The following is a 14,509-nucleotide window of genomic DNA, read 5'->3' as shown; positions in this document are numbered from 1 at the left end:
CTCTTACAGGGTGTCACGAAGATTGCCAAGGATCAACATCGCCACTTGTATGCCGCCAGCCTTGATATTCGAAACGCTTTTGACACTGTAAGCCATTTTGCATTGTATGCGGCCCTTGAAGGGCGAGGTATGCCGGCGGAGTATGTGGCTATGTTGGAGGAGATATACGCTACGGCTTCAACCACTTTTCAACTAAATTGGGAGGCGGATGGCATTCCTATATGTGTACGGCGTGGGATTAAGCAGGGGGACCTGCTGTCCCCCTTCTTATTTAACTGCATTTTGGACCCACTCCTGTGCATCCTCAATGAGTCAGGTTTCGGATTCCACCTCGGAGATAGCTCTCTGGCTGCCGTTGGGTTCACCGATGATTTGGTATTGGTCTCGGAAAATCATGATGCCCTACAGAAGGTTGTTCAACTGACTGAAGATTACCTGCAGCGTGTGGGGCTCCAACTAAACCTCAGCAAAGCCCAGTACTTCGGGTGGGCCTGGGATAGCACCACGGACTGGTTCAATTACAAGATTCCTCCCGTGAAAATTATGGACCAGGAGATAAAGCCAGTTGACAGGAATACGCCCATCCGCTATCTGGGGCTCAGCTTCTACATTCACAAGGGTCCCGCTGAGGAAGACCCGACGGCTGATACCGCCACTGCGGTAATTTCGAGAGCCTCACTGAAACTATTCCAACGGATTCGTTGTTCTAAATAACTCGTGGTGGCAAGAAGACTGTATACCATCTCTAATTCGCTGGACGTCACACGACAGAGCGAAAGGGCAGACAAGTGGCACAATGAGTTTGCCAAGAGAGTCTGTCACTTACCTGGCTCCTTTCCCAACACCCACCGTCTGTTCCTCACTAGAGGAGGGGGCCTTGGTCTCCCGGCCCTAACAGTGGACGGCTACGGCTGTGCAAATAAAGGCCCTTGCTAGACTACAAAGACTTGCTAATCCCTTTGTAGATTCGGCCTTTAATGGATTTTTGGAGAGGCATAAGGCCTCACTCTGCCAGTACCTGAAGGTACCCTGAGGGTCTCACTTGAATCGGTGACGTGGAGACGGCGTTGAAGGATGCCCGGCGTCAGTGCATCGAGAACCTGAAGAGCCGATACGTAAAAAAGGGTCTGTTTGCCCACCAGAACGATCCTTTGGGCAACAGATGGGTTTTCACAGACAACAGATTTATGAAATACGGTGACAGAATACAAGGTATTCGACTCCGTACGGACTTGTATCCCACAAGATCTATCTACAACAAACACTCGGCCAATCCAGCTACTCGGCTGTGTCAGCACCGCGGGGAGGCCGAGGAAAACACCTACTACATCTTGCAATATTGCGAGAGGATACATGGCCCTAGAGTCGAGCGCCACAATTTTGTGGTTAAGCAATTGTGCCGCCTGGTCTCCCAGTACAACCCTGACGTCCGTATTACAAAGGAAAAGGTACTCACGGTTCAGGGGACCAGGCTCAAGCCCGACATCATCCTGGAGCAGAGGAACGATGTAGTTATTATTGACGTCGCCATCGCCTGGGATTCTTCTGTAGCTAATATTGAGAAGATGAATTGTGAAAAGATGAGCAAGTACCAGGCTTTGGCGTCGTTGTTCCCTGACAAGAACGTTCGGGTGTCGGACGTGGCGTTCGGCGCTAGGGGCATGGCATGCCATTCCTCCCGTATGGTGTGTCTAGACCTTGGCTTCTCCAAATAGGACATAGCATGGTTGGCGGCGAGAACGCTGGTGGGAAGTCTCATTTGCTTGAATCGTTTTACGAGGAAAGTGTAAGGTCTCGGCACGTTATATATCTTGGACCGGTCGGTTGCTTCTTTGCTGTTTTTAACTCCTCTTTTACTTCTTTAGGCTATAGTTAGACAGCCAAAGCCTGAATGCAACACGCCGCATTGCGTTCGTGAGGCCTGCAGCATCTTTCTTGGTCTTTCTATTTATTTTTACCCCTATTTCATCTCCGGGGACTTTGTTGTTTTAGCCAAATAAACGCCATTCTACTCATTCGACGCTTTTCTCCCACATTAGGATCGTGTGTCAGAGGAAGAAGCTCACAAAGTATGGGGTAACGGCAAGGGAACATACTGTGTTCTTTCAGAGCTAAACAGGTGACCAGGGCTAAAGTCCGGAAGTATGTTTGCTTGGCGAGCTGCTTCCCTGACAGGCAGGTTGAAGTTCAGGGTCTATGTTTTGGTGCTCGCGGCGGCACGTGTGCCGGAACTAGAAATACGTTGAAAAGACTTGGTTTCACAACTGCTGATCTAGCTTGGCTGGCCGCCAAAGTGATTACGGGTAGTGTCATTTGCTTAACCCGACCCAACAAGAAGGTTTGAAGTCGACGATGCACCCCGTAGGATTCTACCAGTCAGCTCTTGGTAGTGCTGGGCTTGTTTTTAACTTATTCTTTTGTTTCTTCTCTTTTTGCTACTAAGAGGAGACCATTGGGGCCCTAGGGCAGTACATGGTCAACCTCACTGATGTTTGGCGCCAAGGCGCCCTTCTTGTAGCTGGACGCTTTACCCCTCTGTTGTTTTTTTTTTCGGGGGGGGGGGGAACTTTTATAGCTTTAGCCAAATAAACGCCATTCTACTCATTCGACGTTTTTCTCCCACATTAGGATCGTGCGTCTGAGGAAGAAACTCACGAAGTATGAGGTAACGGCAGGGGAAAATACTATGTTCTTTCGGTAGCCAAATAAACGCCATTCTACTCGTTAGTTAGTAGATAGTTGTCGAACTGTAGCTGGCTTTGAGAGGGGCGAAACACAACGTAATTTGATTTCGCGAAGTTCGGAACAAGTTTGTTGCTCGAGAGCCATTTAGTTAACGTACCAAGCACGTTGTTCGCTCGCTTAAACAGTTCGTCAGGTGTTTTGCTCTCGACGAAGATGTTCGTATCATCCGCGTATAGGACACAGCTTTCATGCAGGTAGTTTGGCAAGTCATTAATAAAGACCAAGAATAAAAAGGGGCCCGAAATCAAGCCCTGTGGTACGCCGGTTCCGCAGACGCTGCGTTGTGACACGTGCTTTCCAATTGCTACGAACTGCTCTCTGTCAGTAAGATTATAAGATAAGCCCTTAATTAGTTCTACGGTAGCCCCACCTATTCCTACTTTTGCATTTTTAGCAGTAAGAGGTTATGAACGATCAGGTCTAACGCCTTGGACAAGTCAACAAAGATGCCCATAGTAAGCAGCTTCGAATTTATGTTGCGCTTAATTCTTTCCGTGGCATTACTGAGAGCCAAAGTTGTGGAGTTATCTTTTCTGAAGCCAAACTGGGATGTACTTGATATATTGCAGCTTTCAAAAAAACTTTCAAGCCTCTTCAACACAAGTCTTTCAATCACCCTACTCAGAGAAGACAATATGGCAATGGGCCGATATTTCGCAAGATGGAGTTTGCAACCCTTTTTATGGTTACAACTCGAGCTACTTTTAGTTCCTTAGGAAAGACGCCACTAGTAAACATCTCATTGACAAGGTCAGCGATGATACTAGCAAGCAAGTGGCGGAAGTTATTTAGGAAGCTAGCAGGAACGTTATCACGCCCTGCGGATTTTTTACATCGGAGAGCACCGAGCACAGATGAAACTTCTTCGTCAGTGGCTGGGGTGATAAAACAAGTTACAGGGTTATCTGGGACGGAGAAGAGCTGCGCGTCTGTGGCCGGAAGGAAATCCACATGCTTAGTAATGCTAGAGAAATACTTGTTAAATGCATTTGTTATTTCGACTTTGTCACTGTCATTTCCCATGTTCATACATGATTGATGAAATCTCGTTTGACGTCTTAGTAGGTCGGTTTATAGCAATGTTAATTACCTTCTAGGCTTTCTTAGTGTCTTTGGCACATTTACTTATAGAGGCAAAAAGGTGCTTCTCTTTGGCAGCGTTAAAGGTCAGCTACGCCGATTTCCCGATTTGTTAAAACGGTTGTGATATTCAGAACGAGCACATCCAACTGCCCCTGAAACGCACCTTCGTTTCTCAATTTTGTCTTCCTATTTCGAAAATTAATTAGATGAAGGAGCAAACTATCGCCTCTTGCGTCCTGGAAAAAGATTAAAAGAGAACAGAAAATGCAGCCCAAGATAAGGGCAGTCGCGATAGAGTCACCCGATAGATTTGTGTTTTTGTTTTGTTTCCGCAAGTTAAAGCTAATCCTCGACGCATGAGGCGGCACTGTGCTCTTTCACTCTCTCACACTAGGGGTAAAGGAAAGCCGCTTCTTCGAAGATGCGCAATAAACCAAATAAAGAAAAAAATGGCGTTCCTTCACGAATTTTTTGCGGACGATCTACCGAACGGATTCTTGTTCTGAAACCGGTTTTGGTATCTGGGGACCGAAGAGATCAGATGTTATAAAAGCTACGAAGTTGCTCCAATTAGAATTAAAAGGTTAATTATTGAAGGTTAATTAAGACATTGCCTTAGGAGTCTGTTAATGCCCCCCTAGGGAGTGCCCTGTTGAAAAAAAGCCAAATAGGTTGTATGCGATCCTATTTATCCTATACAAATTGATGTAGGATCCTTTATGTCCTATTTTGTATCATGTGGGAAAGTTGTGGGATCCTACATGTCCTATATTAATTCACATATAGGTGAGTCATAGGATCCTACATGTCTCATATTAGGCTATGTAGGAGAGTTGTGGTGTCCTACTTGTCCCATATTCGGCAATATAGGAGAGTTGTAGGACACTACATCGCCTATATCCGGCTACGTAGCAGACTTGTAGGATCCTACAAGGCATCAAAAAGGAGCTATGGGAGATCTTACGTGGCCTGTTTGGTTTCATGTGGGGAGGACGTGGGGAATTATTTTGAGATATGGAAGTGATATATTAACACAGCAACAAACATTATTTGATTCCTTCAAAACAGGGGCCCAGAACGAACTAGTCATATTCAATCATGTTTGCCAACGCGCACACATACGGCAGGTTATCAAGTGTGAATTCTATTAGAACCACTGCAAATGAATATATTTTTTTAGGTTGAAAACAACTGAATGGACTGGTTGCATTCATTTATGGAACATGCATAGAGTATGCCCATTACTAGTCGACGAAACATCAAGCATACAATGATGCGTGCATTCCTTTGAGTACTATTTAAGCACAAACTTCGACAACAGTGCGCAACAGGTCGTGGTGGCGGTTGAACCCCATCGAGCGACATTGCGGTGTCGATGGGGTTTTCGGTCTAATTTCTACGACTAAACCGGTTCTATCAGGACGTGGCTTGTTGTGACGGATTCCCCAATCCTTCGCCTTCACGTGCACTCTCACGGCTCGCAGGAAATCCTAAGAGTAGTCGAGATACTTGAAAATTCCAGGCCTCCGTCTGCACTTCCGATACATTCGGAGCTCCGTAACATCCGCCCCGGTGGTCATGTCGACGCCAGAATTTCCGTCCTAGTAGGACTTGAGTCGCTCTACGATCGGTCAAATGGAACCATGAGTCGGTCTTTAGCGGTTCGGGGGTTGTGGGCAGAGACGCGTTCGTAACTCTGTTTTTTTAAGCTTTGATGCCCTTTTTCGGACGGAAGCCCTCGTCGGACAGTTTTCATCTTTCTAGAGTGTACTCGCCTCAACTCGGTGAACGTGGCAAAATTTACTACAGCTGTCAAAGTCTTCTGGTTCTCGAGCTACCGGTTTCCGTGTTTACACTCCTCCCAATACATGGGACTGCCGGCTGTTTTTCCCCTAAAACCGTTTCCATCGCACCTACAGAGTCGTGTTTGACATAGTTTTGAAGCTCTTGACGTGCTCTTTCCAACCGCTTTACTCCCGTAAGCGCGAGACTCTCCGTTCCCCAGATATGGGCTTTGCAGTTGGAGGGTCATGGCACTGGCGCCAGCAAGTCTGGCTGACGCCGCTCGGAGACGCTTCCGTGGGTGCCGTTCCTTTAGTGCCGTAATCTCGCTTACCTAACGTCCAATTTACTGGAAATTTTGCATGCGTGTTCTTCGTTCTTTGCTCTACAACTTTTCAATTCGCACCTTCCGTCTATTTACTACAGGTTATGGCGTTATTCCCGAAATTCCTTAGGCTGACTCTCCTTCTGCGCACCTTCGTCCCTGTTTTTAGGTTTGAACCCTGTGGGAGATCTGAATCACCTATTAATGGATTCGTGCACTCCGAACACCGAACGGCTAGAAACTTGCGGGATCTTTTTATCTCTCTCCATTCTCGAGTGAGGACAAACATGGCAAAAGCGGCTCGTTATACATGGGGCTGGGGGCATTTTTTTCGATGTCGGTTGTTTGTTGGCGTAGAAATGTGATTGAAGACTTATTTTGACGGGAAAAACGTCCTCTTTCCAATGGCACTGGTCACCCGTACGCGCGACTTTCTGCTTTCTGGATGTAGCGCGAGGAGAGCATGGTGGAGAGAGCCGTTACAGCCAGGTGGCGCCGTTGGAGCTTGGAATTCCTCCAGCTCATTTGGAAGGGAAATCATAGAAGCGTTCGGACGCATGTCCAGAGAGCTCTCGTTCGGGAAGCGTCTTTCGTCGTAGTTTTGGTGGTTTTGGTGCCCCGCAGTGCTGTGACTGTATTTCATGCCTTACTAGTGGTATCTGGACCTGTTTCTGTGTGTGTATCTTGGAAGACCGAAAGCTGTTGGATTTCGTGAATTGAAGGTTAGTTGTGTGCATGTAATGCCATGTTTCGTGCACCTTTTGCTTTGTATTCTTCCTAGCGTGTGGGTTCCTATAACTTTATCCGCTCAGTGCGATTATTACCCTATTGTTACCTATTTCCTTATCCTCCATCTGTAATCTTGTGCTCTTACCCTGTTGGTTAACCTGTATCATCACTTAACATCAGGTTGATATCATGTGTGATGCTTCTGCGGCCCTGCTACAGGGTACCGGTGCTCTAAAGATACAGATCTTCCTTTTTTGGTTATTAATTCATAATAACTCAGCTTGTGTCATGCATATTTTCCCCGAGTGTGGAAGGAATATGACAGAATGTAAATAGTTGCGGATATTATAACTCAACGTGCATTGTTTTCACCCTGTTCAGGTAATGCCTTACTGACACCCTTGCTGTAGCCCCAGTTGTCATAGTTAATTGATCTTACTGCTAACAAACAAAGCCATTGTCTTTGGACCTCAAGTAACAGCATATGTGGGAAGTCTGGTTAACCTGTGCACGAGTTTGGCATATTTTATGTGACACATAATGTATTATCCCTTGTTAAATCTAGCTTCCTAACTCACTTTATTGTTTCAGATGCCTACAAGAAATATATCTTAGAGCTGTCATCTAGCATGATCTGTAAAGGTGTTGAAGACGCTGTACATCAGGCAAGAGTGTGATTGTTCAACAGACATGTCACAGGGATGATGAACGATATCAATAAAAAATAAAAAATAGAAGCTGCATGATTTGTTATTTCCTAATATACACAGCACAATAGGGTGCACAAATTATACGGGATCACAACGAGAGACTTGAACCTATTTGCATGTAGGACCCAACGTAGGTCCCACAATCAAATAGGATCCTGTTAATATGTAGGATCGCATTTGCATGTAGGTCCCACAACCAAATAGGATCCTGTTTGTATGTAGGATCGCATTTGCATGTAGGACCCACAATTAAAGAGGATCCTATTTGTATGTAGGTTCCTTCATCATGTAGGACCTGGTGTCATAATACCATATGGAGTCAAGTAGGAATTTCCAATAGGGTGCCCTTGAGCATATGCTATATTGCAATTGATTTAATCTCGGAAAAAGTGATTGATATATTTTTAAAAAATCTGTTCACACTTAGCGTGGACACCCTGTATATTGTGCAGCATCATAGCGTGACCGCAATGACCGACGTAGGAATGTATCGTGAACACTGGAACTGCATTCGTTAAACCATTCGTCGGTTATATGAAAGTGCTCATTAGAGTTGCCCCGCACAAAAAGTGTTGGATGTAGTTTTGTAGTGTGTTGTTTATCTCGTAGAGCGCATCGCGGCATGTAGATCGAGGGCCCTTATACGTATTTTTTGCATGTTTACTTGAGTGTGCGCATTGTTCTATACCACACAGTTTCGCAAATAAACACGTACGGGTCGATCGCATACTGCTTTTGCGTTAGACATGCTTATCCGTATTCACCAACCGACTTAAACCATCGGTTTAGTGACGTCGGGTTTAAATCGATCACTCCTGCTCTGAAGCGCTTGCCAAAGGTTTGACCACAACGCATGCGCATTATTCACATTGTCACGAGATGGTTGAGGGAAGAGAGGGAAAGTAGCAGACGACAGGAAAGATTCCAAAAGGATGAGGAGGCTTTCGTTTTTTTGTGTGTTTTTTTGTTTTTCCTGTTTTAGTTTTGTTTGTTTTGCGCTCTACGAGAAGTTAGCGAGAGAAAATCTAGATGGCGCTGTACCAGGTGACTGGGAGCTGGGAGTCTGTTACCCGTGTTGGTTATGTTTGGGGTTAGGGCGTAGGTTCCTATGTTTGTGTTTTGTAATGGAAAGCTCGGAGACGTATGGTCGCAACAAAGGTGTTTCATGGCGGCGTTTACCATGCAAATGGCTCTTGAGAAACAACTGGGCTGGGGTAGGAGTGCAGACAAGATCTGGGTGGGACGACTGCTAAATCATGTACCATATGCCTCACATATGCATGACATGAAAAATTCAGTTTTGTATGTTAACCTTCTTTCAGTTATTCCCCTGACAACATGCTTATGAGGCATTTTTTACTGCAGTAGCTCACAGAAACACCTCAGCCTCATAATAATCTAAGCTTGACTGACTGAGAACTTGAGAGCCACTGGGAACCACTTTACCATGATGCCTACCTGCACTGCTGTGTTCCACGCGGTGATGGTGTCAGGGTACTGTCAATGGCCAGTGGTGTAGGGGGCTGGGTCTCAGTGTTGGTGTTCGGTACAGACAGGGTGGGGCTGCTGAATGGAATGCATGTTTATGTTGACGAAACATGTCATGCATAGTGTCCCTGGCAGAAATTCGAGCTGAATCCTAAGTAGGTCCACCTGAAGACCAAAATTGTTCCATTTTAATTTTCAAGAGGGTCCAGTAAGGATTCCAGCTAAAATTTTTGCCTGGGCTGGTAAAGTAAATTTAGAAACCTGGGAGCTCCTTGGTTTCCCACTACTACTTCTGAGGTCTGGCTGCACGAAACGGATAATATTATTAGCAAATAAATGTTGTACTTGCATATTATCTTAGGTTCAGTATCTGCCGCAGCGACTGCGTCGTCGTCGAACTCGTTTGTGTCCTTCGAGAATTCCTGCGGTAGAGCATCCCAAATGGGTTTGTCGATCACCGACAACTGAAATTCGGGGCCTCCGCCAGTACCGCGGTGTTCGCTCTGGCACTTTCGGACGTTTTCTTTCGCGGCCAGTTTCAGGCGCTTCCACTGTCCTTTTATTGCATCTTGTGATCGCGGCCCGAACGCAGTCATTGCATTGAAACGCTCCGTTATGGCATGCCATGCTTCCTTTTTTTTTGCTTACAGTACGTCCGTCCGCAGATTTGTCTTCTACGACGGTAACATACTCTAAAACAAGTTTGGCGACGTAGAGCTTTTCGGAAAAGTCCCAATTCTCTGATCTTACCCGCTTCGCTGCCATTTCGCGCTCACGTGTTCGTCTGCTATGTAACGATCGGGTCACGTAACGAATTATGAAACTGAAAGGCAAAGTATTGAAACGCAACATATGTGAGAGTGTATCGAAAGGTATGTGTTCCTATAAAAAATACGGATTTCGCTCCAAAAACTTCTATAATGTTGCGCTCACGCAACGCGCGACGCTGTCGTCTGCTAAAAGTGAGGATTCATTCGAGACAATGAACGAACTTCGGGAACTAGACGAAATTCAACAACTCCAGGATTTTGAGTCATACCCTATGACAAGGTCGATAAGGGACCGCTTAGACCCCTTTAGAACATGGAGTGATAGGGGTTTTAGGCGCCGGTACCGTTTCTCAAAGGATACTGTACGATACATCATTGAGGTGGTGCGTCCTGATTTGCAAGCGAGTGAGTTCAACAATGCGATACCACCAGACTTGCAAGTGCTGGATACATTGCGACTTTCCGCCAAAGGCTCCTACCAAGACGACGCCTCCCATATTCACGGCTTTAGTCAGCCTACGCAATCGCGGATAGTGCGTAGAATTTCAGTAGCCCTGGCCAGCAGGCGAGTTCACTTTATCAAGTTTCCCGTGCTCCCAGCTGAGCAAGAAGACGAAAAGACTCAGTTCCTGAGGAGGTTTGGCTTCCCGTTCACCGTTGGCGTGATAGATTGCACGCATATTCGCATTAAAAGCCCCGGTGGACAAGTTGCACAAGTGTACATAAACAGAAAGGGGTACTACTCCCTGAACATGCAGGTACGTTACTAAAATGAGTACAATAGAGCACAGAGATGAGTGTTACCTTAAAATCTCCCCTGCCTGTAATCTTCTCCCTAGAACACACACCACATATGTTGAAGCTGTACACTGTAAATTACTGTTCCAAGAAAATTTGTGAACATTTTGTAGTCACAGGGCGGCGTGGTCATGCCCAGAAAATGTGAGATTTCAACTAGAATGTTGCAGAGAAATCGACATGTAATTACTCATTATTGGCTGTTACATATCCATTTTACAATGAGCCGACCTTTGGTGATGGCAAATGTGGTAAAAAATTTATTTATTTTTTACTTGAAGAGACAAAGTCCACAAGATGATGTCAATATACTGAACCGTCTCTCCTTGGTGTACGTAACTAGTTCTGTTCATCACTTTCAGCTAGTGTGTGACGCAAAAGAGGCTATCACAAACGTCGTTGCGCGGTGGCGAGGAAGCGCTCACGACTCAAGGATATGGCAGGAGTCTGAGCTCCACAGGACATGTTCCTCTGGTGTAAGGCACTTCTTTATTGCTATCTCAGGGAGGTATTTCAGGAAGTGACTGAATGTAAATGTTCTGGCTGTCAACAGGCAATACATGGAGTTCTTGGAGACAACGGTTATGCAACAACAGAGTACCTGCTGACACCACTCCTGAGACCTCGAGCTGAACGAGAAGAGCGATTCAACGCCGCACACCGCAAAACTAGGCAGCTCATTGAACGTGTCATCGGGCAACTGAAAAACGAGTTCCGTTGCCTCATCAGAAAACTGGAAGCCAGGCTGGAAACAGCAAAGGCTGTCATAGTCGCTGTGTGTGTTCTCCACAACCTTGCAAAAACACACTATGGTTGGTCACGCAAAACATGCATTCACCAGACAGTTTCATCTAAGAGGCAGACTTCTTCAGATGAGGAAGACGATACCTCGAGCAGCGACGATGACAGCAGCGATGAAATCTACTCCCTCGCTGACACATCTGACACTGAAGAATACCAAATTCCTCCCCAAGGAAGTGGATCATCATTCCGTTCAAATATCATCGCAACCTATTTTACCCACTGAGCACGATGTGGCAGTATTTATTTATCTAGAGACGTGCAGTCTGACTGCTAAACCAGAATCATTAGCATGACATCTGTCGCATGACAGTATAATTTATATGTGTACAAATGTAAGTGTCCGTAGTTCATGCTTTATTCTTTGTTGTATTGCAAGATGTTTGTCTATTATCCTACAACTGACAACAGCATCATTCACACTTAGATAGATACAGTGAATGTGTGTGTATACATATAAGCCTAGTGCTTTAATCTCTTTTGCACATAATGGACAGCTGCCAAATGGCCACATAATTTATTTTTACGCTCATGTGTTCAGTGTGGATGTAGACTGCTGCAATAGCAGGACAGAGATATACCCATGTTAACGTCACCTGTCTGTCTTTTACATAATCGACAGCTGCCGAATGGCCACATAATTTATTTCTACGCTCATGTGTTCAGTGTGGGTGTAGACTGCTGCAATAGCAGGACAGGGATATACCCATGTTAACGTCACCTGTCTGTCTTTTACATAATCGACAGCTGCCGAATGGCCACATAATTTATTTCTACGCTCATGTGTTCAGTGTGGATGTAGACTGCTGCAATAGCAGGACCGAGATATACCCATGTTAACGTCACCTGTCTGTCTTTTACATAATCGACAGCTGCCGAATGGCCACATAATTTATTTCTACGCTAATGTGCTCAGTGTGGATGTAGACTGCTGCAGCCTAAGGATCATATTGAGCTCCTTCCATTATTCCTTTTATCGACAGCACGTTGTCTGCCATCCAGTTCATGAAAGTGACCTTAATCGTTGAAAGAACGGCTCAACAGTAAGCGAGCTGGTGATAGTCTCCATGATGGCGAGACCTGAAGAGGAGATACAAGAAGGGACATACACACACACTATGTTGAGACATTGTGTATGTCCCCTCCTATCCCTCGTCTCAGGGTTGTTCGCTATGGACCTTCGTGGTGTTTCCTTCCATAAACTTTACATATTTTTATGTAGAATTGTGAAGGTACAGCCAGGCGCCGTTAGCAAATCACACAGTACTTTTCTTGAAACAAGAATCCATAGAAGGTACACAGTCATCTTCAGCATTGCACACATCTATGGGACTTGTTAATCACTTTGGAATGTCACAGACATGTCATGGAGGCCGGCACATCTAAATTCTAAATTGGGGGTTTACGTCGCGAGACAACTGAGATCATGAGCGACGCCACATCGGTCGGTCTGCGGATTGCTTTTGCCCACCTGAGCGTTCTTTAACGTGCGATGAAAGCTCATCACACGGCAACCCCGTATTTAACGTCCCTCGCGGAAGACGGCGTGTCCAAGCAACTTGTACCCTGCCACCAAGTTACTGGCGTCCTCGGCCGATTAGGAGGCCGGCACATCATTAGTGGTGTTGAACAGACAACTATTTGTCATATTTTAGGCACAAAAAGCAGTTTTGGCACCTGCATGTTGAAACAGATGTATCTCTACGTACTTTGCCATGACACAAATATATGAGGCAACCAATGTACCCTCTACTTTATTACAGTTATTAGTCAACACTGCGAAGAATGTGGGAACACAGTCTTGTACCACCTACACTCTTCAAAATGACCTTCACACACAACACACTGTAGGTCAACGAGACTCCAGAATGATGTCCTCTCCTTCCCCATTGGCTGAAAACATTTTTCTACTAGTTTGCATAAGGGGAAGTTAGTACAAGAAACGCACACGTTCCTTTTTTGAGCAAATCAGTATTCAGAGCGTTACCATGCTGTGGTGGGCCTGCAGTGCATTACGTGGTACAGCACACACTGCAAAAAATTTCACCGTAGCACATGTCCCCCGTTCTAATGACTGCCATTTCCCATAGTGCTTTATGGTATGACACAGTATTTCTAAATCTTTACTGTAGTTTACCGGTTGTAGCAGAAAAAGATACCACTGTTTCCGATCACAGGACGCAGGCCACAAGTGCTATACGGCAACAGTACATGCTGCTGTCTAACAGTTGTTCGTGTTTGGACATGGTATGGTGAATGCAGGGTAAATTCCATGGCTAAAACATCCAAACGTGAACAACTGTTAGATTACGTGATGTAGAATGCTGTATAGTACAGTAAAACCTCCAAAGTCGAACACCTCCCTACCTCGGACAACTCCCCATGATTTCATTGCACGGGCAGGCTCCCATTGAAACTACATGGGAACGAAATTCTCTATGTCGGACACCTTCCTGTCCCGGAAGTAGGACAGGGTTTTCTCTGCTAAGTCGGACAAAACCCTGGCCAAACTACCTCAATCTCCGCCCATCTTTGCACCAAAAAGACCCAAAATGAGCCAGTGGCCTTGACTTTCGCCCCTTTTTTCCCCTATACTGGTCTCAGCATTTTGTTGTTTTAGTTTTTCGAGTCCAAAAACAATTGCTGTCAGTCTACATTGTAATTCTTTGTGTGAGCACTTGTCTTCGGTTTGTCTAGAGCCTTTGAACGCGCAATGCACCAAAGCATTGAAAAGCGGGCTGACGCTTCAGAGAAAAGTCCTCGCTGCTCGAAAAGCTCCAGAGGTAATGCCATTGAGTGGGATCTGAATCGAATTGAATCTACCAAAATCAGTAATAATTATCAGTGAAGAGTGGGTAGAGGTACCACTACCACCAGGTACCACTAAGGAACATAAATTGAAGAGGGACATTTCTGGCAACACAGCTGTGATATTTTCCATTTTTTGTTTCCCACATATTCTGTAACTCGGACACCTCTATAAGTAGGACACGCTTTGGCTGCACCGCGGGTGTCCACCATAGGAAGGTTTCACTGTATTTATGTCCCGTGTCATGTGACCAAAAACAATATGTGCTTTTGCTCATGCTGCGCAGCACAGGCGAAATAAGCTGCACGTGAGGATAACAACATGAAACCCGAGGCGCAGAGGAAAAGGCATGACTTTAGGATATCTGTGTGAGTTGTTTCATGTTGTAATTGCGTACCAGCTCCCCTGTACCTTAGAATAGGTTTGATGCATAGTACACGCACCTTAGACATGCAGTGTGTGATGTGTT

The 14,509-nt window shown here is 45.5% G+C and overlaps 1 protein-coding gene and 1 long non-coding RNA gene across 2 annotated transcripts; both read left to right on the top strand.

Annotated features, from left to right (window-relative positions):
• The first annotated feature begins 5,818 nt into the window (after positions 1 to 5,818).
• Positions 5,819 to 7,401, top strand: LOC135372285 (uncharacterized). Its single transcript, XR_010415939.1, has 2 exons — positions 5,819 to 6,657; positions 7,256 to 7,401. It is a non-coding gene; the product is annotated as an uncharacterized LOC135372285 (long non-coding RNA).
• Positions 7,402 to 9,844: 2,443 nt separating this feature from the next.
• Positions 9,845 to 11,457, top strand: LOC135372303 (putative nuclease HARBI1). The gene is made up of 3 exons (XM_064605948.1): positions 9,845 to 10,390; positions 10,793 to 10,906; positions 10,984 to 11,457. Exons 1-3 carry the CDS (start codon positions 9,845 to 9,847, stop codon positions 11,455 to 11,457), a joined length of 1,134 nt encoding a protein of 377 aa, XP_064462018.1.
• The last annotated feature ends 3,052 nt before the right edge of the window (positions 11,458 to 14,509 follow it).

This window comes from Ornithodoros turicata, unplaced genomic scaffold (assembly GCF_037126465.1).
Source record: "Ornithodoros turicata isolate Travis unplaced genomic scaffold, ASM3712646v1 Chromosome14, whole genome shotgun sequence".
NCBI classification, from domain to species: Eukaryota; Metazoa; Arthropoda; class Arachnida; order Ixodida; family Argasidae; genus Ornithodoros; species Ornithodoros turicata.
Note: the sequence above shows the minus strand (reverse complement) of the source record. Positions and strands in the feature narration are given on the sequence as shown.